This window comes from Agaricus bisporus (assembly GCF_000300575.1).
Source record: "Agaricus bisporus var. bisporus H97 unplaced genomic scaffold AGABI2scaffold_6, whole genome shotgun sequence".
NCBI classification, from domain to species: domain Eukaryota; kingdom Fungi; phylum Basidiomycota; class Agaricomycetes; order Agaricales; family Agaricaceae; genus Agaricus; species Agaricus bisporus.
In genome coordinates, this window is record NW_006267369.1 from 765,000 (window position 1) to 788,748 (window position 23,749).

Below are 23,749 nucleotides of genomic sequence, written 5' to 3' on the forward strand. Positions count from 1 at the left end.
CACCTCCGATTCTACTCTATGGAAAACACAGAACGTCTGATAAGGACGTGGATCGCGACGGAGAAGGAAGAAGAGGTCAAAGAAATTGTAGCAGGTACTATTTAGTGTTACTATCCGATGTCACCGAATGCTAAACGTCTCTAAGAACTTTCTGCGGATCGTACAAACTTCGTCAACGTTGTAAAGGGCCTCGGTGAATATCTCACTGCAGACGAAGAAGATCTACGGCGGAAGGGTGGGCTCATCTCCCCACTACACACCAGGGCACATCTCAGCTGCTGATTTAGGCGTCGAATTCTTGTCGCTAATTTTGGCCAGCCTCCCCACAGAGAAAGTCAACAAACAGTCCAGTGGGTTAACTTCATCCATTATTGTTGGGGAAAACATTCAGCTCTTCGTTAGCTCGCGTACTCTCGACTTTCTATTGTGGCAAGCTCGAAGATTTTGGGACCGTTATACCAGCCTTGAAGGGGATACAAACTTTGGTCAAGCTGCCGACATGCTCGGCTCTCGAAGTTCAGAGTATATTGCGCAGGTGCGATCCCTTCTTGAGATTCACCACAAGTTTTCTAATTTCTCAATAGTATGTTTTCTCATGTGAGGGTGAAAGGCTTGGTGCAGTCTGTTCGTTTCGTCGTTTTTTCCATTCTGGATTCTCTTGTTGCCAATCACAGAGAAGGTTCGCGTGTTTGTTCCATTTTTCTCTTCTAATCAACAGCTAACTCTATGTAGTCCTCCAAGCTATGGGCAAGGAGTTCTTGGATGGTTATGTTGGCCTCGCAGATGGGGAGAAAGATCCCCGTATTTTGATTCTTGCTTTTGCCATCGCTCGCGTTATCTTGATTGAGTTTGACATCCGCGAAAGGATAGAGGTACGATTATACACGTTCTTCTTTGACCTATAATTCTAAGCGCGACAAAAGACGCTTTTTAACATTACATTTTGTTATTTTCCCATAACTTTTAGACCTCCGCCTAATGACCCGTATGGGATATCAGCCGATGACTTGCGCAATGCTCTTCGGTATGTCAGCTTAAACGTCATCAGTGTTTAGTTCTCATAATTGCGCAGTGGTTGTTTGAGTGCCACACCTTATTTTGGTCCCCTGGCAATCCCTGTGTTTTTGGAAAAGTTACTGGCAGGTACTAGAGTATCAAAAGTGCGTTTGCAGTCATGTCTTTATGATTTCAAGTTGATGTCGGATTGCTTATCTTGACAGCGCGACACGTTAGAAACCATGGGTATTTGCCTTCCTGTATACGGTTCGGCCCTGGCGCAGGCCGAAGGTCGAAAACTCTGGAATTCTCTGAAACTCGAGGTAGGCATCATCATTTGTGTTGTTAATGAATTCGTATTGCTACAACACTTTTAGATTTTCCAACCCACAGATACTGCGAATCAAGAAGAGGCATTGCGAACGACTCAAATCCTAGTGAAAACAATCTACGAAGCGGACAAATCAGCCGAAGATGATACAGATATCAAAGGCCTGGCTCGCGATGCCTGTGAAGAATGTATAAGTATACTAAAAGAACCGGAGAAAAGTCAAGCAAACGCTGCAGCGAAAGTACTTTGTGCCTTTATGAGCACAACCCGTAAGTTTTCTTTTCCGTTACATGAAATTCTTGTTCATTGGGTCATAATAGCTTCTGTCGCGAAGTATACCATTTCTCAAGCCATTCCTCATCTTGTCAAACTGTTCCACAGCCCTGACGAGGCGGGAAATCTTGGCCCCATACTCACAGTTCTATCTGAATTTATCATCACCGCACGAGATTCCTCATCGAAATTGTCTTCTCAACCCGCACGGACAGACGATGATATGGAGATAGAATCGACGGTTCCGCCTTTACTGCCCTACAAAGACTCGGTTCTTGGCGTGCTGACGGTCGGGTTGAAAACAGCGTCATCTAGACGGCCTGCTCTCGCTGGTTTGCAGGGGATGGTCACATCTGAAAATCTACTGAATGACGCAGAGCTGACGTTTGTGGTACACAATGTTAACGAGATTATGGAGGCAGCTGCGGATGATCCCGATGGCACTAGGTCTTGTTATATTGTCATCGCCTTCAGGACCCTTGGCTGATTTTTCCCTCAATAGCGCTGTCCTCGATCTTTTGTCCACCGTGTCGAACATAAGCGCGAGAATCGTGGAAGAGCAGACCCTTCCCTTATTGTTCAGTTCAATTCCAGATGTTCCTCCGGCTCGCGATGCCATTCAAGAACGAGTAAAAATTCTGGACGCCTTGTCTGCTCTAGAAGCTCTTTGTATTCAGGCTCAACTATTCGAGACCATGGTCATTCGCCTGACGACGAAGCTTGACTTAATTTGTGTTCCGAACGTCTCTTCCGTAGCCTCTCAGTCCACTACGATAGAAGAACTGGAATTGTATGCTGCTTATGCCCACTGGATCCTGACAACTGTAGTCAAGACGCTCCAAAAGAAGATAGACAAGGACCATCCTGATGTCGCTAAATACATCGATAGGCTTGTTCCTAAGCTTTTCAATTTGCTTGTCTCTGCTGCCTTTACTGTTTCCGATGAAATAAGCGACCTTTCAGAGGAAAGACAGCTATGGAGAAAGAGAGTAGGAGTCGCCACAGATCACAGATTGGTGAAGAAGGCGGGGGAGCTTGTGACTTTGGTTGTGCAAACTTTGCCTTTGGAGTGAGTGGGCCCTGCAGGAATCTGTAATTCAATGCTTGACAGTCATTGATGAAAACAGGCGACAAGAGAGCTATGCTGCATTATTGTACGATGCTTTATTGGGAGGAAATATAAAGCCCATCTCGGAGGGACAGCAGAAGATTGCCTCAGATAAAAAATTACTCGTACTCTCGGTTGGTGAGACTCTTTATATTCGAATTCATCCTGACTATCGCTCCAGGATTCTGCACCAATCGTCCAGAAAAACCTATTAGCTCTTTTTACAGCGGTGATCATCTCGCTAAGGAAAGAGGTTCGTTTCGAATCATGCATTGAGTAATTGTCCATCATGACTCTGAGATAGGTCCAACCCGTGGTTTCGGATTTAAATGCTTTCTTGGACAATCTTGTTCAGTGGAGTCTTACCAGGGCAGAATCGGCGTTCCAGCGTGATGCTGCTTTGGAACTCCTTGCTTCGATTCTAAACAAGCATGCAGATTGTACGTTGCATTCTATCTAACTTGTGAACGCATCGTTTCAAGTGGGACACACAGCTCTCAAAGATTTTTTGGACCATTTACTATCTTCGTTTTGGGATCGGGAGATACGTGATATTGAGGTTGCCCCTCAGAGGAGGCGGAATGCCATTAAAGCTTGGTCATGGGTTTGTCTCACCTTTCGAATGTGGGCTGCGATACTCATAGTGTGGATCAGGCGTCCAAAGCCCTCCTCATACGCAATCATCCGATTGCTTCGCATTTCATCGACAAACTATTCGAGGTCTTCCATGACGAAACTATTGGGTGGGATGCTGCAAGGATCGTTGGAGAGGTTGCAGCTCCTGATGACGTCCTGACCAAGAAGCATCATGCTGTAATCCGAGTGTGTTCCTTCACATGAACGCTCTTCACAAAGTCTGACAGCTGTTTATTAGATCTTGTATGCTCAGAAATTCTTGAACAGTGTGCTCCCAAAAATCACTACCAGCGCTAAGGATTCAAGAGGTGAGTGTCTCGTACCTGCCGAGATTCCGGTTATGAAGTTTTGCCTATCATACAAAGTGCCTCGAGAACAAACGGCGTCTTTGGTAGCTTTGACTTCATTGATCAAGTCAATCCCAAAGCCAACCTATCAGCACGAACTCCAGGCGGTATGCACTACTCGCCGTTTTTTGACCGCGCGTAAAATCTCACAATCTGCGTCTAGCTTATCCCCTTGCTTATACGTGGTCTTGAGCTTCCAGACACAGACATTCGCTTGAATATTATTGATACATTCCTGGTGGCTGCAGAAGGTGACTCGCCAGAGCATTGTCTAATTACAGGTCACGCGCCTACGCTGGTGGACTTGATGTTGAAGAATAGTAATATGTCAGAGATGCCCTCTTTGGTATGTTTATTCCACCTGTTCCCATTGAGATAGACTCAATGGAAGTACAGAGGGTGAGAATCTCTGCTCTCAAGTTCTTGCAAAAACTACCATCGATCGTACGATACGACATCCTGCATCCTTCAAAACCATTTGTGATGAAAGAATTGGGCAAGGCACTTGATGATCCGAAACGGGTAGTGCGGAAAGAAGCTGTAGATGCTAGAGCATCCTGGTAAGGACATTTTAACTGATCCGCCCGGATAGGCTACTGACGCTCCGAGAAGGTTCGCATATCATGGATCTACGTAGAATTTACGGCGAGAGTAGAATAGCTTTCTCTTTTCACGAAAACCATAATTTAGGGATGTAACCGGCGATATCCGTAGTGGTTGCCACGGCATGTTTTGAATAAACACAGCGCGTCCAGCCACATTTGCTATAACACATTATCAGAACCTCAAATGGCCCACTACACCGGCCAGGACGATCTCTTCGCTGCACCTCACTCCTCACGTTTTCTCGCCCCCACAAAACCAGTGTCTCGTAGATCTTCCAGGCAGGACATTACGCAACGCAAATCTTCGTCCTCATTACGCGCTCCTTCCAGTCTGGCCCTCGCTTTGAATGTGCCAGGAAGCGCCGACGAAACAAGTGCTGGAACTTCACTGAATGGAGCTGCTAATGGCGGTGGGAGGCAACATTCACTGGCGCATGAACTTGCCTTTGCTCTAATGCCCGAACCCAGTGCCGGGTCAAAGTTATTAGCAGAGGAGTTTGGTATTGAATACGACGAGGGGGCGGAAGGGATTGATGAACCTGTGCACACCGCTACAGGGCCCCGAGCAGGAGACGACGATATTGACCAGGAACAAGATCGAGAATTCTTAGATCAAGAACGCGCTCTGGTTAATGGTGTAAACGAGGGCCTAGGGGTGAATGGAGACGACGTCGAACCCGCACTGGGTCATTCTTTTGCTGATGAGCTGAATGGAATGGGTAGCACTGGTGCTGAAGAAGAGACCAAGGAGGACGAGGGATACGAAATCCCGAATGGCAGCCCCGTTACTTCAGCGCTCGGAACGAAGGGGGCAAAACCTGTTATCAAGGTGCAAAAACCGGAGGCAGATGCTATGGACGTACTGGCGCAGGATCTAGAGTCAACAGAAAACTTCCTCAGAAACCTCAGAAAGTTGGATAGTGACTCTGCCGTCTCAGATCCCCGAAGTCGGACGACATCATCATCTCACCAACCTGCTCTCGAACGCTATGCTTCGGATATCATTCGACGAATGGATGAAGCTGTCAGAGATAGGGAGTCTCAGCTACGAGAGTTACTGGAATACGACCGGGAGTTTAGAAAGATTGCTGGCGACGTCAACGGGACGGAGGTCCTCAGCCGCGTTGACGAACTTCCTTCCATGAACGATGATGACAGTGACGGTGACGGTGATGCCAACCTGACCTCACCTACGACGCTCGTTACACCTACATTGACCTCGTCAGCGCACGCTTTGGATAGTGTGACAGAAGAGGAGCCTACATCGCAGAGCGAATGGGACTTGGATCCTGATGCCCAGTTACGCCGTGAACTCGGGGATGAACTATTTTCGCCTTCAGATTCTGCTGCACCTACACCAACCAAAACCGCGTTTTCAAGTATACCCCCACCACCTCCTATACCCACAGCTGCGAAAACGACACCTGCTAGCGCGATTCCTCATCTTACTCATGTCCGGACATTCACATCATCACTCATCAGATCTCTTACGACGATATCAGAACAGGCCCAGGTGAATGGAGCCGCTACAACAGAGGCCGGAAGGAAAATTAAAGCTCTTAAAAATAAAATGGGTGGATGGCAATTGGAATGGGAGAGCGCGGAGAGAAGTAGAGTGAAAATTGAGAGGTGGGAAGCTGGGATCGTGGATTGGCAAAGCCGTGATAATGATGAGTCTACGCTGGGGAACGTGAGTCCTTCAAGACTGGCTGCTAGAAGGCGAGTGGATGGGAGGAAGCTTGTAGAAGAGTATCTGAGTGCGTCGGTAAAGGCGATTAAGGACGCGACGGAGAGGACTCAGGCAATCATGGCTCGATGAATTCAGGTCACGACATTTCGCAAACATTGGGACTCTTCACGAGTCGTCGCAACTACCAACCTCGACACACTCTATTCATGATAATATTAGATTTGATTTTGTTGTTTGTATCTCACATTCTACGTTTCTTCTCGTACATACCTTACTAGTGTATAAATTTTTGGACACGGATATTTTGTATATATCTCAATCCTATTCTTCTCAGGTTGTAATATGGACGTTTTAAGAGAGCTGAAATTTCCATGGGCCCACAATCAACAGAGCCAATAGCATACTCATAATAAGTATTTTGTAACACACATAGTGGCTCCTGAGGCAGAACTCGAGAGAAATAAAGAAAGAACCTATCTGAATTGTGAGTATTGAATCAATTTCAGCTTCAGTAGTTCTTCTGCCAAGCGCTTGAGGCGAAGCGCAATTAATGTGACGTAAGTAGATGATATGTACATAAAAGGGCTCATGACCGCCAGTACCGTTAGCGACAAGGAACAGAATCTCCCATGGCGGAGAATGTCCCAGACTCAAGGTGAAGAATTGGCTACTCTTTGTAAACCTTTTCTATCTCTCCATCAATGCCACCGAGCGGTCGATCTCCCCGAATATCCAATCCTCAATACAATCTCCGTCGCCTACTTTGAAATTGATGGGAGGAGCGACAGCTCACTTGGTGCCAGTAGGTCAGTACCTCATAGAAGGCGTGTAGGGTGTTTTGTGCGGGCCTAAATCACCCGTCCGTTTCAGATCTTTTAATTAATCTAGTGGGATGAAGTTGTAGCGGGCGGTAAGAAAGAATGTTTACTTACTATCCTTATGTTTACTTACTACCCTAATCCTTGGAAGTAGGGCCCAGATACGGGGCTGATAGAGCGGCCGGCCACGGAGAGACTTGATAATAGGGACCCAAGACTACAGGCTTACGATCACTAGGAACGTAAATGCAGCATCCTGCCTAAAGGACGGAGCAGGGAATCTAAGGCTTGTGCATCGAATAACATCACTGGTTCTCTCGTTTGAGTCATTCCGACCTCGTTTGACATTTCACGGCCACGTTGGTATCACCAGACCCGGAAATAAATCCTTGCTTCTAACAACAGAGTATGATGGGTACAATATGTTGTCCCTTATCCCGCCATGCGGACGTCGAGGCTGTTCCATTGGATATTCATCGACTTCGATAGATCCCCGATTGTTGGAGCTACTTTTAATCCCTAAATCTCCTTTAGGAGGTGGTGGTCTACGGCACGGAATTCCTCCAACTGCGTAATAGAATTGCAGCTAGTAGCGGGTGCATCCATGGAATGGTCCTGGTTCGAGTAGCCAGCATTAGATGACCTGGTAGAAGTGCACAGTAATCGAGGGCCTCCTTCTGAGGTGGAGGAGACACGGAGGTGCCGTGATAGACAAAAATGAATTGATTTCTCCCGGATTTCTTCTGGGATCAAGCAAGACTCAGTCAGGTGGTGAGCCCTTAATCTACGGCGACGCCGAAGGAGACAGTGTGAGACGTTATTGATTTATTAATTACAGACTTTCGCACTCATCGTCTCATTTTCTTGAATCAGAATCACAGTATGCGAAAGGAGTCGGCCAACTACGCGAGTGATGCAGGAGTGAATGTATAGAGATAAAGCAACAAATTTTCCGGCGCCACGAAACAATATCGAAGTCAAAGTCGCTTTGTTCGAACCTGACTGATATTTTAAGACCGAGGATTGACAGTGTTTGACATTATCTAGATGGAGTTTCCTTTCATAGTTATGGTTGTTTCCGGATAAGGAGAGCAACGCAAATGCATCGGCATGAGATACCGAGGGTACAATCACACTTTTGCCACCGTGCATAGCTTAACGTTGATAGCACCGTCTCTACTGATTTTCGTGCTTTCAATGCCTGCATAAAACCTACGGATGTGTTTGGACTAGGATACAATTTTTCCTGAATGTGAAATACGTACTTGCATTTCCCCAGAATCTCTGCCTTCTTTAAAAATGTGAGAGAAGGTTGCATCCGTTGATGGCAAATACCCCCGCTGGCATAAGCGACCAGATCGCACATTTGTGCGGTTCTGAAAATTTGAGATGTGAGTAGAGAGCAGTGGACATAAACCCTTTTCCCTACTCTGCAACAATGTTAGAAAAGAAGTCGCGTAATCGAATGCCGGCTGGGTTTGATATAGAAAGTTTGATCCCTGGAAGGACTGTTTTGCAGCGGTTGTTTTGATTCTCCTCTGATATAATTTCAATATCCAGGCGAGTGGTGCGAGGGATTGTGGCATAATGGTCTTGGATAGTGAGATCTGTAAGACAAGGACCGTGGTTCTTGGGGTCACGGATACGGATAGAAGACATGGCTTCTCCCATTTGATAATATACACGTCCTATAATTGGGTGGAACTGGGGCAAGGGTGAGCCAGAGAGTGAGAAAGGAAGAGGTAGATACGCTATACTCTTATGCGAGCGTCTTGAGGGCCTGGCGCCAGTATAGGTTCGCATCCTTGAGAACGGCTGATTAACCTTCAGTATAAAATGGCAAGTTGCCGAATGAGATACCTTCAACGTAAAAATATGGAGAGGGCTCCTTGAAGCATACACAGCGCAAGTAGGTATCATTTTCTAGGAGGGCTTTCCAAAATCGACAAACACCAGATATCCTGGCGAGTTCAAGGCTGCCGAGGTTTACGAGAATTTTGAAAAGAATTTCAGAAGGTAGAGAGGTGATCATGGCGAGGAGACGGTGACGCAGGCGTTGGAGCTAGGAAGCTCCGTCTTTTTATGCCCAGAGACGATAGACCCCAGATCTATAATTGACAGTCGCGGGCCTAGGTGCCATGCATCGAATGATAGGATTCGCCAAGGGATATCCGGAAATAACCTTATGACTGTGAGCTCATAAAAAACCCCAAATGGTAGCGCATAAGTTTCTGGGAAGTAGAACATTCATCGTGGTTTGAAAAAAGAATGGAGATGCATCTTGAATGAATCTGGGTCCCTTCGAAACAAACAACGACAGGCAAGTACATAACTTGCTTAGCGCCTGTCGGAACTTTCCGTGGCTGGTAACACAACCAAACAGCTCGTGTTCCCTTCCGATATTCTGATCATTCCTCCACATGAGCGCTTGCCTCCCCGCAATGAATATCTGGGTGAGTACAGTCTTGAAAGGCTAGGACTAAGCTAATCTTTTCATCCAGACTGAACATCGCAATCCTGAAGGACGCACATATTGGTTCAACACTGGCACGAAACAGAGCGTTTGGGAAAAACCTGACGGTGAGCACTGGTTTCTTCATATTCCATCGCGTAGTTTCTCAAAACTATAATTCTACAGAGCTCAAGTCGCAATTCGAGGTCAGCACATCATCATGGCTTGCTGTAGCGCGCTTCTCATAAACCTCTCTCTATAGCGTGCGCTTAGTAAAACCAAATGGAAGGAATATTTTTCCAACGGAAGAAAATACTATTACAACGTATACAAGCCTCGTCATCATTCAAATTAGCAAATACTAATATGTGCTTTCAGACCGAAACCAAGGAATCAAAATGGGAAATGCCTGACGATGTTATAGTGTACCTCGACCAAGTGCAAGAAGAGTTGAAAACTAGTACTCCTGGGCAACCAGCTGCAGGGTATTTATGTTTCTCATATTCCATATTCATTTCATTGATGATGTACGCCTTAGTCAACCTCGAGCTATTACCGCTCCAGGATTCACACCAGTCGGAGGAGCAACTCAAGGTGCACTCGTCCCCATGGGAGGCGCTGACATATCCTCATCTACTCCCTCATCCCAGTCCCAACAAGCCAACGGCACTAGTAATGCTGGAACACCTTCCCTTGCGGTCGGTCCCCACACAGGTAACAACGGTCTACCGCTCGCTGCGAATTCTGTTTTGCCAGCGCGGCCTCACTTGCCGGATGACCCCGTCATTCCACACAACGGGTTCGCTACTGTGGAAGAGGGCGAGAAAGCATTTATTCATTTGTTGAGAAAGGCAGGAGTGGATGCCAATTGGACGTGGGATCAAACGATGCGTGCCATTATTACTGATCCGTTGTACAAGGCTCTGAATACCCTCGCTGAGAAGAAAAGTTGTTGGGAAAAGGTATGATAATATCGCGTTCATTTGGGACATTGACGCTGAATTTGTTTGATAGTATACAAACGGTTTGAGGGCGAAGGAGCAGGAAGAAAAAGAAGCTAGACTTGCTAAGCTACGCCCCGCTCTCCGGAACATGCTGAAAGGCAATCCGAACGTTTTTCATTATACGACATTTCGTACTGCAGACAAGCTCTTTGCACAGCATCCCATATGGCAACAAGCTCGCATTGAAGCCGAAAGAAAACTCATATTTGAGGAGTATGTCACGGAATTAAAACAACGCGAAATGGTGGGTAGTAATTTCTATTTCCATAGCTTAATCTTCATCACGCGTTATATTATAGCAAGAATCTCGTGGATCGCGCACGCGTAGTGTGGCCAAGGTGGTGGCGCTGTTTAAAGAGCTGAATGTCGACGTTGTCACTCGCTGGAAAACTGCGCATAGTATGGTCATGGATTCTGATGAATACAAGATGGACTCTGAATTGCAGAAATTACCTACCTTGGATATCTTGTTGGCGTTTGAAGACTATAGTCGAGTAAGGGAGAGGGAGTACGAAGAACAGACAAGGAGGGCACAGGTAGAAAAAACCAGAAAAGAGAGGAAGGCTAGAGAAGCGTACAAGGTTTGTCTCGCTAAAGTTGTATTATCTGCTATGGTTAACGGGCTCCCTAGGCACTTTTGCAAGAGCTTATTGACAACGAGAAAATCAAAGCGAGAACAAAGTGGAAAGAAGTATATCCCATCTTCAAGGATGATGATCGGTATCTCAACATGCTTGGCAATCCTGGTTCTAACCCGCTGGAATTGTTCTGGGATGCTGTTGATACGCTTGACCAGAAATTGCATGCTAAGATTGTTGTTGTTGAAGAAGCTTTGCGTCAATGGAGCCCTCCTGGATCTGAAGCTGAAAAACCAAAGCCCGAGGGTGATGGCGATGTGAAGATGGGTGATACAGAGAGCGGGTTTGTGGTGTCAGTCGACACTAAAGAAGAAGAATTTTTGAAGGTCGTTGACGCTCATGCTACAGAATCTTTGAAGCAGTTGAGCGAAAATGATTTGCATGCGGTTTTCAATGCTGTACGTGTTTTGGTATATTTTTGAGCTCTGTTGTTGATCCATTTTGTAGCTCAAGGATGTTGCACTGAAAAAGCAAGCGGATGAACAGAGACGAGCGGAAAGGAAACAAAGACATCTACAAGATGATCTAAGGTATGCGATGAGGAAGCTTGCTGAACCACTTGATATCACTCTTTCCTACGAGGAGGTGAGTCGTTGGCTTCGCTTTTTTTCGCTAGGATTTTTTTGACAGTCATATAGGCAGTTCCTTTGATTGAGCATCTGCCAGAGTATAAAGCTCTTGAAGACGAGGAAGGGCGTCGCGCTGCATTTTCCAAATTCGTCAAGCGACAAAAGGTAGTTCTGCAATGTAAAAAATGACTGAAAAGCTAATTTTGGTTATAGGAACGTATGCGTGAAGCTGCCTCGGAAGATGGCGCGTCGACGACGAGTAGAAAGAGAAAGGAACCTCACAAAGAACATAAAGAGGAGCGAGAGGGGAAGGAAAAGAACAGAGACCACGATAGGGACCGGGAGCGTGATAGGGAGAGGGAAAAAGAGAAAGAGAAAGAAAAAGAAAAGGATCGAGATTACCGTGAGCGAGACAGGGATAGAGACAGAAAGGATTATGACCGACGAGGCTCGAGGCATCACCGGTATGATGATTACGATGATCGGAGAGCTAGGAACTATGCAAGGGATCGAGATCGAGAGGACCGGGATAGGGATGGCTACAGGCCTTCTCGTCACAGGGACGAAGACAGGAGGCGCGACAGTGGACGTAAAGCTTCGCGAACGGATTATTACTCAAGAGACTGGGATGCGACTCCCAAGAAGGAACGAGATAGGAGCACGTCTGTGTACCAGGAGGAGCCTGCCAAAGAAAAGAGAGAATGGGACGGAGACAGTCACGCCGAAAGGGTTGAAAAGGTACAGTGTTGAACGCGTTTTACGCGAGAAAATTACTCAAGTCTTGTTGTAGCGGCCTCGGATTGATCGTGAAGAGGGACCTAACGAAAACATGGACGTTGATAAGTCTGCGCGTGCTGAGAGCCCTGAGGAAGGCGAGATTTGAACTAGTTATTAAGAATGGTAGACATAATATAATATACATGCAGCTACTATGCTTGGGAAGGAAAAATATTGATGTTGCCGATGCGAAGACGGGTGTATGGCTGCTTGTTCTGGACGGTTTTCCTGTAACCCTTTCTCCGCTTCTTTTTGAAGACGTACTCCATTGGTCCCTTTGTGTGCTCGACGACAGTTGCCTCAACCTTGACCCTTGAAAGAGGAATAGTTGGGTTTCCGCGGAGGGTATATTCGCGTGAGCCAAGCTCGTGAATGGCATCGAGGGTGAGGACATCACCGACATTGACGTCACGGATGCGAGGGACGGTGAGGAGGTCGCGGGGTGTAAGAATATATTTCCGGCCAAGGAAAGAGGCGACGACGTATTGAGAGGGCTGTGACCCGATGAGCCGGAGGGCAGACAAAGTGCTTTCTGGCGCGACGGCTTCCGTGTGGAGTGTCCTCGCCAGAGGCCCAGGCACTGTGAATAAACAGATAAATGTAAGTATTGAAATGTACAGAAAAAAGAAAGACATACGGCGCCTGAACAGCCTTGCAAGCGAAGCCATTTCTGTGTGCGCAAGGAGTGTATGCTCTGCAGAGCACTGTGCGAAAAGGGTGGTGGGAATTATTTGGGCGGAGCTTGAATGTTCCGAGTAAGGCCGAACGCGCTGCTGCTCGTAACCGAAAACTTCCCTTCTCACTTCTCCTTCTCAAAATGCATAGGATCGCCCTCAGAAACTCTACACGTCGCGTACTCGCAGCTTCCTCGAAGGTCCGTTCGCTGCTGTTTTATATGGTCCCAAATTGACCTGGTTTTCAGAGCGCAGTCAACGCTCGTTCGTATGCTACCGCAAAGCCTGGTTCGTCTTGACGCCAGTTCTCTTACGCGTCATAAATGCTCACTGACATCCTTTTTTTTTCCTGCATTCCCAACATTCTTGCGTCGTCATTTCAACCTTTGCATTCGCCCTCTAAACAGCCGCTTCCGAGGTCTCATCCATTCTCGAGTCTCGTATCTCTGGTACTGCTATTGGTGGTAACGTCGAGGAAACCGGTCGTGTTCTGAGTAGGTGTTCCTGGTCCCGCATTCTACCGTGGGGCTCACTCGACGTAAAGGTGTTGGTGATGGTATTGGCCGTGTCTGGGGTTTGAAGAACGTCCAAGGTCAGTTGTTACGTGTAAACTCCCCGACATGCTCCGACGAACTAACATCCTCTCCTTTACTCTACAGCCGAAGAGATGGTTGAGTTCTCCTCCGGTATTCGTGGAATGTGCTTGAACTTGGAAGCCGACAACGTCGGTGTCTCCATCTTTGGTAACGATCGTCTCATCAAAGAGGGGGATACCGTCAAGCGTACCGGTCAAATTGTCGATGTTCCCGTCGGCCCTGGTCTTCTCGGTCGTGTCGTTAATGCTCTTGGTGACCCTATCGATGGCAAAGGTCCCATTGAGGCTGCTGAGCGTCGTCGTGCCTCCGTCAAGGCTCCTGGTATCTTACCCCGTCGCTCCGTCAACCAACCTATGATGACCGGTCTCAAGCCCATTGATGCCATGGTTCCCATTGGTCGTGGTCAGCGTGAGCTTATCATCGGTGATCGTCAAACCGGTAAAACCGCAGTCGCTATTGACACCATTCTTAACCAGAAGAGGTGGAATGACGGTAACGAGGAAGTCAAAAAACTCTACTGTGTCTACGTTGCTATTGGCCAGAAACGTTCCACCGTCGCGCAACTCGTCAAAACTCTTGAGGAGAATGATGCCATGAAGTATACTATCATTGTTGCTGCCACCGCGTCTGAGGCCGCTCCTCTTCAATACCTCGCTCCTTTCTCTGGATGTGCTATGGGAGAATGGTTCCGTGATAACGGCAAACATGGTGGGTTTTCTTTACGCATTGAATCCTGCCCGTTCTAATCTATATTAGCTCTTATCATCTATGATGACTTGTCCAAGCAGGCCGTCGCTTACCGTCAAATGTCCCTCCTTCTCCGTCGTCCTCCTGGTCGTGAGGCCTACCCTGGTGATGTCTTCTACCTCCACTCCCGTCTCCTTGAGCGTGCCGCCAAGATGAGCGACAAGTTTGGTGGAGGTTCTTTGACTGCCCTCCCCATCATTGAAACCCAGGGTGGTGATGTGTCTGCATACATTCCCACTAACGTATGTTTGGTTCTTTTGGTTCCGCTGCGCGCTGCTGTATTGATATATTATATAGGTCATTTCCATTACTGATGGTCAAATCTTCTTGGAGGCTGAGCTCTTCTTCCGTGGTGTCCGTCCGGCTATCAACGTCGGTCTTTCCGTGTCTCGTGTCGGTTCGGCCGCCCAGACGTGAGTTTTGACAACTCGATTGGTCATTGATTCTTAAAATTTCGTATAGTAAGATCATGAAGAAATTCGCTGGTTCGCTCAAGCTCTACCTCGCCCAATACCGTGAAGTCGCTGCCTTCGCCCAATTCGGTTCAGATCTTGATGCCTCGACTCGCTTCCTCCTCTCGCGTGGTGCCCGTCTCACCGAGCTCCTCAGTACGTTCTATTGCCTTGATTTACATGCAACCTATGCTAATGTCTTTCGCAGAACAAGGTCAATATCAACCCCTTGCGACCGAAATGCAGGTCCCCATCATCTATGCTGGTGTCAACGGTCTCCTCGATTCTATCCCTGTTGACCAGATCACCAAGTGGGAAGCAGAGTTCCGTGAGCACCTCACCGCTACCCAGAGCGCCCTTCTGTCAGAAATTGCGACCGGTGCTGTGACACCAGAACTGGAAGCTAAGATCAAGAAAGCAGTTGAGGACCATGTATCCTCCTTTACATCATGAGAGCGTATGATTATTCCTTAATAGACGCCTTTGGGCTAGCATACCTGGGATCCCAAAATAAAATTCTTGCATGCTTTCCTAATTCTAACAAAGGTCTATGAGAAACTCGACGATCAAATGCTCGCGTGGGGCTTACCGAATCGAGTCATTATTGATCTGATATGATCAATACGCGCTTACTTGAATTCTATCATGTCCAGTGCGGAAGAAATTGCAAAGGCAGCCAAAGCCGCGTTCGAGGCGTCACAGCTCGTTCCTTCAGAAGAACGCGTCGCGGCTCTTCACGCTATCAAGCGTAAACTTGAGGCGAAGAAAAGTTCAATACTCGATGCTAATCGAGAGGATCTCCAGGTTCGTCTCTCATACTTCTATATCAACTCTTTTAACAACGAACACTTCCATTTAGGCAGCGCGTCTTGAAGTTGACGCTGGACGTATGTCCGAATCGATGCTCAAGCGTCTTGATCTCGGGAAACAGGATAAATGGGATTCGATGCTTCAAGGCGTACTTGATGTTGCTGCCATGCCTGATCCTACAGGCAAAGTGGGTTATGCGACGGAATTGGATGATGGGTTGGAGCTTTATAGGGTTTCATGTCCTATTGGTGTTTTGCTTGTGATTTTTGAATCTAGACCTGAAGTTGTTGTTAACATTGCGACTTTGGCTATCAAATCTGGTATGTCTTTTTTCTTGACTCCTCATAGACCCGGATATAATATGTGAGATTGGCAGGTAATGCTGCTATATTGAAAGGAGGAAAAGAATCGATGCGTACAGCTGTCCTTCTGGCTGACGCTATTACTTCGGGATTGGCAAAAACAAATCTTCCACCGACGTATATCCAAACTATTCAAACTCGTGACGAAGTGTCTTCCTTACTCTCGTTAGATCGCTATATTGATCTTGTCATTCCCCGAGGAAGTAATGCGCTAGTGAAGAATATACAAAACAATACTAGGATACCGGTGATGGGGCATTCGGATGGCTTGTGTTCGGTGTTCTTAGATGAAAGTGCAGATGAACAGAAAGCAGTGAGAGTTGTGGTTGATTCAAAGGTTCGTATTGAACTTATGTGTGATCGATGGATTTGGGCAGTAATGTTTGATGATTTAGGTTGACTATCCTTCAGCCTGCAATGCCGCTGAAACTTTAATCGTTCATCAATCACTCGTTACGACGCTCTGGCCCATCGTAGCGAAAGCTCTCATCTCCAAGAAGGTCAAACTCCTCTGTGACCAACCGACTTATTCACCGTTGGCATCTATTCTCGACACCGAAACTCTCAAAACCTACGTTCAACCATCCACTGCAGAGGATTACACAACAGAACACCTCTCCCTAACGCTCTCCATAATCACCTTACCTTCCCTCGCCACTGCAATCCAATGGATCAATTCCCATTCATCTCATCATACCGACTCAATCGTTACAGAAAACAAAGCAAATGCAAGTGCTTTTTGCAATGGCGTTGATTCGGCTGGTGTATTTGTGAATGCTAGTACGAGATTTGCTGACGGGTTTAGATATGGTTTTGGTACGGAGGTGGGGATTTCTACGGGGAGGATTCACGCTCGTGGACCGGTGGGTTTGGAAGGACTTGTTACATATAAGTACAAGTTGAGGAGTGTGGTGAGTGGAGGACATGTTGCTGGAGAGTTTGGTTCGGGTGGAAAACAGTTTAAACATAAACCGATTGAAACGAGTTTTGTTCCTTTTTGAAGTTCTCATGTTTTTGACATCTTTTGTGCTAGGGTTTTTGGGGGAAATGTAGAAAACATGTTTCTGGATATATGACATGATGCCGAGCGTTGTCTGGTGGACAACACCGGTGAAATCGACTGTCGATCTCATAATTGATTTTCTCAGTTCGGCGCCATATCACAAGGCAATATACAATTCGACGGAGCTAAACAAGATTTTATCGTGTGAAGCAGTACAACATAATTTTACAGCATCATCAGAAGCAACAGAAGTGACTTTTGTCTTTGAACCGTCTTTTTTTCACTTCTTCCAACCACTATCTAACATCTTCTCCGAACTCCATTCGTAACGCTTGATCCCACCGTACCTGTGTTCACCTCCAGGCGGCGAATACGGCTCCTCCTTTTTATCAACACAAAAATACTCCATCGTACGCATCCCCGATCTGTTATAGTCCCCAGACATGAATTCACATGGCGCAAGATCATTTGGGTTACTCTTCGGGTCAACAGGAAACCTGAGTATTCTGGTTGGATCGAATTCAGAATGAATAGAGGAGGGTGTGAGAGATATAGGATCGAAATGCTTTTTCATGTTGTTTTCACCCTCGACACGTTTCCCGTTGCCATAGACCTTGCCATGTGGTATGATTAACATGCCTCGAGCATTGGTCGTTTTGATAAGTTGATGAGTGTTTGGTAGGTGGCGAGACAGCACGATGGCAAGAGAATATGGAGGAAGATGTGTCCTACGAGACAAGAAGTATATAAGATATATGACGTCATGAGTAAAGCAGTCGTAAACGATCTTCTTCAACTGAGGTACGCCACAACCGCGTGTAATAATGCGCTCTGGTTGACAGCCGTAGATGCTATTGATGCCCTGTGAACCCGTGTTTATATACCCTCATCCGAGGGTCCTAAAACGAGATTTATTAAGCGCAGAAAAGTTGCAAGACCGATCGTTATTAACTAATACTCAGTCGAATGGTTTATTGTCCTGCAATACGGCATGTATATTATGTTCAATGGAGAGGAAATCATGGAATTGGTATTGAATTGCGTGACAAGTACTCCTTTGAGCAGTTTTATGAAGGGACACACATCATCATGTCCTCTTCCCTCACAAGCTAGACTCGGTTACACCAGTGATTGGGCCTTTACTAGTACATTATGCCCCGTCCTTTGTTCCCGGTTTGCCTATGTACTTCTAATACGGTCGACCATTTGATTTGTGATGTGGTAGATGTGACAGATGTGGTAGAGATGATCAGATGCTGATATGATGGAATGTTAGGATGGCGGAATCTTCTTGTAAATCTTGATACATCAATGCATCCTTTATGCCGCTTGTTGATCGAGATCATACACCGTTGATAGAACCATAAGAGTCAGTTTATCCGACTGTTAATCAATCCTAGGGCCTAGCGTGTTGGAACTTGGAATTCGCCACAATAAAGAGCAATTTTTAGATCATGAGTTCACATAAAGACGTAAATACATAAGCGTTTGGGTGGAGAAACCGCTGCAGCGTTGTAACAAGGGTAGCAACTAAAATAATACCTGTATGGGTATCCCTTGAAAATAAACGGAACAATTTTCCCTATTTCTAATATTCATCGCTTTCATCATTTGGTTCATTCCCCACTGGCAGACGTCTTCGACTCAGTCCGCTTTTTTGACCATTCGTGAACATAACTCAATGACGATAAGTTCTGTGAAGCAACGGATGACGAGCCCACCAATGTCGAATTGGGTTTCGGTTACGATGTGATGGTCGGAAGGAACGCCTGCTAAGGATGGGTCTCCGATAACACGACCACTAGCCAATATGCCTTCCCATATGAGGGGATACAACGCATGGATGGTCAAAAGAGGGACAATCAACAGAAGTGTGATTTTTGCAATCTATGGGGACAAGAGATGAGCCAAAAGAGCCTGAATTAAATCGATTCATACAACAAGGATACGAACCTTTCTACTGCAGGAGTCGCCCGCGCTACCGTAACTCGATTTCCTTGAGCTGGAGAATAATAATATTGAAGATATTTTGATGTTTGCGACAGCCAGGAGAAAGAGGGCAGAATAAGCGATATAAAGACGGCGCGCCGTCGTTATATCTCTAGCAGTTGCATCTGTTCTCGTGCCCAGAGAAACACTAGCCATGCTTAGAACAAGCATCGTAACCATTAAAACAAAATCCATAACTTTGCCACACAGGGACAAGGAACGGCTGATGTAGCTTTGACGACTTCTGATGAGTGCCAATAATCCGAATACAAGGAAGATGTCGGTGAGAAACTCCAGGACGTGCCAAGCGACGTAGAGGTGATGGTCAAATGGTAGTGGAGGCTGGGATGAGCTGTTGCCGTACCAAATGGCATATAATGCGCCGTGCGTAGCATAGCTGACCATGAGTAGAACTGTTGAGATGAAGAGGGAAATAGGGAAGATTTTTCCAATGGCATCTATGTCATCGTCAAGGGCCTTGCGTACAATTCTGTAAGAGACCCGCAAGACCTGGAGGAACGTCAAGACGGCAAAAATGATGCAGAATGCGAAGATGGCTGCATAGATGGCGTCCGGGAAGTGAAGGCCTGAGTGCGAGGAATCACGATGGCTTGAATGCGAGGAACGATGGCTACTAGTGCTTCCATGCTTTCCACCCTTTTTACTTTTTTTGACGGCGTCGACAGCCGAATTGAAATCCGCAAGCGAGATGAGGGTGTACATGAGGAGTGGTTTGAAAAGCAAGGTCAAGCCTAAGTCTAGACGGTACCACAGGCTACTTTAAATAATCAATCCAAAGGATAACGAGATGGCGCTAGGGATGCCTTTTGATGTGTCGCAAATCAGCTAACAATAGGTGGAGTAGTGGTATATGTGAGGTACAATAAGCTTGTTGTTATCCAGTGGCGAATAGCCGAAGGTGTCGTAAGTCGTGGGGGGTAGCCAAGCCAGCCAAGTCTAAGTTGCTTTGTGTTTAAAGCAAAAAACACAGTGGCACTGGTGATCAACCATCCAGAATGGGTTGTTTCTTAGTGGAACAATATAACGCAACCGCTAATTCGGACCCCATCATGAATCGAACATCCGGAAGTCCAGATCCACTCACCCAAACCCAACTAATTGTTGATTTCTTGTATGCACGCCCACACACGGCACTTGTCTCCTAATCTGGACTTAATCAATGCCATACAATCCTATCGATCTTCACAATACCTGTTTAATCGCAAAGACAATTGGAAACAGAGGAAGAACCGCATGCATTTGCACCTGAATGTGGGTCAATCAGAGCTTCCATTCCCTAAGTAATCTAGGGTCAGAGTTGACCTGGAAAATCCATTACAAGGGACCCACAGAGTGCTGTTTGCGGAAGAAGAGTACCCTGATATATATTGGGTATTGAATAGCAGCCCTGACGCCACAAGTGATACCTTCGTATTGTTCGTAAATCATACTCCCACACTATTCCACTGTTCCACGATCAATAGGATGCTTGAGACTCCCTTGATCGATACCATAACAGAAATGGACGCCTTCACTGTGACTTGAGGGAACTTAATGTTTTATCTTTCCGAAGACGGAGAAAGGTCGTTAACGTCGCCGGGAGATTGCAGTGCTACACACCACAAGAGACTGTTGGGGTGGAATGTAAGGTGGATAGACGTACGAGGAGTGGCTTAAGCGCTTGATAGTGACTATGTATTCAGCATGGGTAGCTAATGCAACGGTGGTCAATATACACGTTGCAAAACAGAGGATGCGGTAGCGCAGGCACTTGGCTTGTATAGCCGCGGGTAAATGTATGGGAACGCATACCAAGATACCATCGAAATACCATCAACTGAACACGAGAAATCAGAAGTAACCCCTCGTTCGGAAGAGTAGATGCTTACGAGTCAGTCGCAGTCGGTAAATGACGACGAAATGACTGAGATTGCGCGGACCTCCACCATCTTTTTCCTTTTAGTGTCGGTGATCTCACATTCCCAGTAAGTTGACCGGTGAGAACAACTTATATCGGGATAGAAACCGCGCCGGGTTGGGTTCGGGAGTTCGGGTGATTCAAAGAATGGAGAATTGGATAGCAAGGTGTAATGACCTAGAATCAATTGCTTAGTGGCCGATGTCGATAAGTGAATTTGCGCTGGGCACGACGGCCCCAGTATTGAAATATTGACCTTGCATAGTGTAAAATTGACACAATGATAGTTATGAGATAACAACGTACAGTGTCTTGGTGCTGGAGTTCCCATTTTGAAAAAACTATACTATACATGAGTAAGAGTCTGTCTCGGATTCAGAAATCGCCGTCAAGCTGAATGAATAACACGCTCACGCTAAATGAAGCCCTTGTCTGCAGGTCGAATGGTAAATCAACCGGTGATTCACACAAAACAGTCTCGAGAGGTTACCGTACGTCGTCCCACTATGGCCAGGTTTTTCTGACCCTTTGGTGATGCGAAAAAGAATAGCAAGAGCCGCGATGCCTGTACGGATAGCACTGCTAGCCACTGTTTTATGGAATGAAGTGAGCTTATGAAATGTGGGGTTATGACAGCGAGCTTACCTCTTATCCGAGTCAACGATCCTATCGAATTGAGCCGCGAAAACAGAATTTGCATCACTGAAATGCATGAGTGCATCTCTGATGTACTTAGCTGGAATGGGAAGCATTCGGAAAATTTTTACCTAGCATAGAGAGTAAAGACTTCGAACAAATTTTTAATCTTCAGAGTGCTCCTGAAACAGGCGCTTCAATGAGCAGAAACGTTGCCGACTTAAAGAAGCATCAGATCGGTGTGTCGTGATATGCGATTCGTTATTGAAGAAACATCATAAATCTTCTGCCTTCATGAATAACTCGGTCCAATCCGACAGTGACAGTGGTCTCGTCTCCTGTACCACATGTTTCCGGGGCGGTAAGCAGAAAGTAAAATTTGGTCATCGGCATATGATAACCAGTCCATTATAACGGGGTGTAGAGCCGTCACTACAACATAAATCGTACCTTACAAAATGAGGGTGACTTATCAGTTATTATGACGACTCCAGTCTGGCCTTCTTTTCCGTACTTGACGCCTCCGCTTCCTCTTCTGCCTTTCTCTTTGCACCATTCGCTTCCGTGGATGGGCTATCAGAGGCCTCGGTTTCGGCTGTTGCCACTTTCTTTTTCTTTTTGACGATACCGGTCAGGTCGTTCACGACCTGAGGCAAAATGGCGGACTTTATCTCCATGTTCAATTCTTTGTCAAGAGCTTGAGCCGCAAGTGCAGGTGCACTCTGGTCCAGAATTTCATTCGGTGACGTCTTAAGTTCTTCAACCTAAGAATCTAATTAGAAAAGACACAGTAAACTGCCGACTGCAGTTTATTACTAACCTTCAAAGCTAAATCATCCCTTAATCCTGTCAACTCCTTAATTTCGGCTTCTATCCGCTGACTAGACATCCGCTGTATCACATCGTCCCTTACAAGCCTGGTGACAGCCTTTCCTTTGCCTTTCGAGTCTGTAGGTGGTTCTTCAGGAAGAGGTGGCAGTTCACCACTCAACCCATGCAGAAGTTCTACCAACCTTGCCTCAACACTTTCGAGGGCATTTTCCGCATGAGAAATGGCATCTGATAGACGCCCGGAGGTAAGATCCAGCACCATACTAAGCTTATAGTGCGCTTCGGCTATCTGACGAGAGGATGTTGGAAGGAGATCAACTTTGTGCTTGAGACCCGCTTCATAATCTTGGATCGCCTGGTCGAATTTTTCTATACAAACCTTTTAGTGTCATTGCACATTAAGTAAGGGGGAAAGTTTATCACCTACCCGTTTCCAGCGAGACATCGCCCAAGGCAATGTAAGTGTCTGCCAATTTAAGTCTTATTTCATCATCTCCATCCTGCTGCACCTGCTTATCATAAATAGCTCGAGCAAGGTCCAGAACTTCCCAAGCAGCATTGAAATCATCTTCAGGTTCATCCTCTTCTTCTTCCGCAGCAGCAGCCTTTTCTTCTTCTACAACAGCATTCTCCGCACTTGCAAATAAGTCAACTGCAGGATCTTCCTCTTCCGCGTCTCCCGAAAATGATAAAATTGGACCATCAACAGAGTTGACTGCGGAAATCAGAAACAATTTTGAGACTTCAAGTTGGCGAAAAACGATGACAGTTGGCTAAAATACACGCACCTGGAGGTTCCTCTTCCACAGGAGCCTCGGGCTGCTCTTTGCCAAGCACTCCACTTTGAGAAACCGCATTCTCAAGCAGGGCGCGCCCATAGGAGAAATACAAATCCGCAGTCAGTGGCGAATCATCTCCATGTTCCTTCGTCCTGGAAGATTCGCAGAATTTCGGGTCAGCATACGTGTAAAAGGTATGCCCGTACGATAGAAATTGAAGGGAAGAAGCTGGGACGCGTCAAATGTGCACGATACTGTGGCAAGGAACAATAGCATGACGCCCTTTGACCTCGTTCACGCAAGGAGAAAAAAGGATGGATTCACAAAAGCAACTCACGCAAATTCCAAAGCCGTAGCATAAAAATCCACCGCCTGCTCATATTTCTTCAGTGCAAAAGCGCGTTTGGCCTGTTCCAGAGCACTTTCCAACGTCGTTGGTGCGTTTATCTCATCGTTTGGCGCGTTTGATACGGGTGCCGGTGGTGTTTGGGTCGTCATTTCGTTTCTGTGACAAGAGCATTCGTGTACAGCGCGATCATAGAAATACAATGAATTACGCACGAGGCCATGATAGTAGAGCGGGACAGAATGAAAGATCACCAGATGACGCTGAAAAGTTTTAAGAGGCGTGGGGCTCCAGGTTTTTGAGTGGTGTGCAGATGTGCAAACAATGATGGTGGACAGGAAACATTGTTCCTAACTTAGGTT

At 46.5% G+C, this 23,749-nt stretch overlaps 9 protein-coding genes across 9 annotated transcripts; 5 read left to right on the plus strand and 4 right to left on the minus strand.

The window, feature by feature from the left end:
- Positions 1–18: 18 nt before the first annotated feature.
- Positions 19–4,451, plus strand: AGABI2DRAFT_185880 (hypothetical protein; the record flags this gene model as incomplete). The annotated part of the gene is made up of 24 exons (XM_006461714.1): positions 19–94; positions 146–235; positions 276–350; positions 403–535; positions 585–679; positions 733–872; positions 924–1,024; positions 1,073–1,160; positions 1,221–1,319; positions 1,374–1,596; positions 1,648–2,047; positions 2,103–2,343; positions 2,365–2,551; positions 2,594–2,669; positions 2,728–2,842; positions 2,890–2,961; positions 3,013–3,148; positions 3,203–3,312; positions 3,363–3,530; positions 3,583–3,652; positions 3,710–3,798; positions 3,855–4,037; positions 4,088–4,251; positions 4,304–4,451. The coding sequence occupies 24 exons, from the start codon at positions 19–21 to the stop codon at positions 4,326–4,328; spliced, it is 3,156 nt and encodes a 1,051-aa protein (XP_006461777.1). The 3' UTR covers positions 4,329–4,451.
- Positions 4,452–5,249: 798 nt separating this feature from the next.
- On the plus strand, positions 5,250–5,889 carry AGABI2DRAFT_193164 (hypothetical protein; the record flags this gene model as incomplete). The annotated part of the gene is made up of 1 exon (XM_006461715.1): positions 5,250–5,889. A coding segment is annotated over exon 1 (579 nt), but the record flags the coding sequence as incomplete, so codon positions are not given.
- Positions 5,890–7,609: 1,720 nt separating this feature from the next.
- Positions 7,610–8,851, minus strand: AGABI2DRAFT_185882 (hypothetical protein). Its single transcript, XM_006461716.1, has 5 exons — positions 8,665–8,851; positions 8,562–8,608; positions 8,234–8,508; positions 8,070–8,180; positions 7,610–8,016 (listed from the first exon to the last, which is right to left on the minus strand). The coding sequence occupies exons 1-5, from the start codon at positions 8,834–8,836 to the stop codon at positions 7,935–7,937; spliced, it is 687 nt and encodes a 228-aa protein (XP_006461779.1). The 5' UTR covers positions 8,837–8,851; the 3' UTR covers positions 7,610–7,934.
- A 374-nt stretch (positions 8,852–9,225) lies between these two features.
- Positions 9,226–12,903, plus strand: AGABI2DRAFT_205664 (hypothetical protein). Its single transcript, XM_006461717.1, has 13 exons — positions 9,226–9,257; positions 9,306–9,384; positions 9,443–9,462; positions 9,519–9,581; positions 9,635–9,741; positions 9,795–10,218; positions 10,271–10,504; positions 10,560–10,841; positions 10,892–11,296; positions 11,346–11,483; positions 11,537–11,632; positions 11,681–12,205; positions 12,258–12,903. Exons 1-13 carry the CDS (start codon positions 9,246–9,248, stop codon positions 12,348–12,350), a joined length of 2,478 nt encoding a protein of 825 aa, XP_006461780.1. The 5' UTR covers positions 9,226–9,245; the 3' UTR covers positions 12,351–12,903.
- A 136-nt stretch (positions 12,904–13,039) lies between these two features.
- Positions 13,040–15,258, plus strand: ATP1 (P1 alpha subunit of the F1 sector of mitochondrial F1F0 ATP synthase). Its single transcript, XM_006461718.1, has 9 exons — positions 13,040–13,118; positions 13,167–13,206; positions 13,326–13,412; positions 13,463–13,510; positions 13,578–14,222; positions 14,271–14,503; positions 14,559–14,674; positions 14,724–14,869; positions 14,922–15,258. The coding sequence occupies exons 1-9, from the start codon at positions 13,062–13,064 to the stop codon at positions 15,164–15,166; spliced, it is 1,617 nt and encodes a 538-aa protein (XP_006461781.1). The 5' UTR covers positions 13,040–13,061; the 3' UTR covers positions 15,167–15,258.
- Positions 15,259–15,345: 87 nt separating this feature from the next.
- On the plus strand, positions 15,346–17,042 carry AGABI2DRAFT_222671 (hypothetical protein). Its single transcript, XM_006461719.1, has 4 exons — positions 15,346–15,517; positions 15,573–15,843; positions 15,900–16,222; positions 16,281–17,042. Exons 1-4 carry the CDS (start codon positions 15,359–15,361, stop codon positions 16,884–16,886), a joined length of 1,359 nt encoding a protein of 452 aa, XP_006461782.1. The 5' UTR covers positions 15,346–15,358; the 3' UTR covers positions 16,887–17,042.
- Positions 17,043–17,168: 126 nt separating this feature from the next.
- AGABI2DRAFT_118637 (hypothetical protein) lies at positions 17,169–19,600 on the minus strand (the record flags this gene model as incomplete). The annotated part of the gene is made up of 3 exons (XM_006461720.1): positions 17,169–17,616; positions 18,567–18,775; positions 18,842–19,600. 3 exons carry the CDS (start codon positions 19,598–19,600, stop codon positions 17,169–17,171), a joined length of 1,416 nt encoding a protein of 471 aa, XP_006461783.1.
- Positions 19,601–21,210: 1,610 nt separating this feature from the next.
- AGABI2DRAFT_118638 (hypothetical protein) lies at positions 21,211–21,547 on the minus strand (the record flags this gene model as incomplete). The annotated part of the gene is made up of 3 exons (XM_006461721.1): positions 21,211–21,227; positions 21,286–21,377; positions 21,441–21,547. The coding sequence occupies 3 exons, from the start codon at positions 21,545–21,547 to the stop codon at positions 21,211–21,213; spliced, it is 216 nt and encodes a 71-aa protein (XP_006461784.1).
- A 264-nt stretch (positions 21,548–21,811) lies between these two features.
- On the minus strand, positions 21,812–23,702 carry AGABI2DRAFT_193169 (hypothetical protein). The gene is made up of 6 exons (XM_006461722.1): positions 23,603–23,702; positions 23,379–23,546; positions 23,051–23,193; positions 22,690–22,977; positions 22,252–22,631; positions 21,812–22,195 (listed from the first exon to the last, which is right to left on the minus strand). The coding sequence occupies exons 1-6, from the start codon at positions 23,608–23,610 to the stop codon at positions 21,911–21,913; spliced, it is 1,272 nt and encodes a 423-aa protein (XP_006461785.1). The 5' UTR covers positions 23,611–23,702; the 3' UTR covers positions 21,812–21,910.
- Between the last annotated feature and the right edge of the window lie 47 nt (positions 23,703–23,749).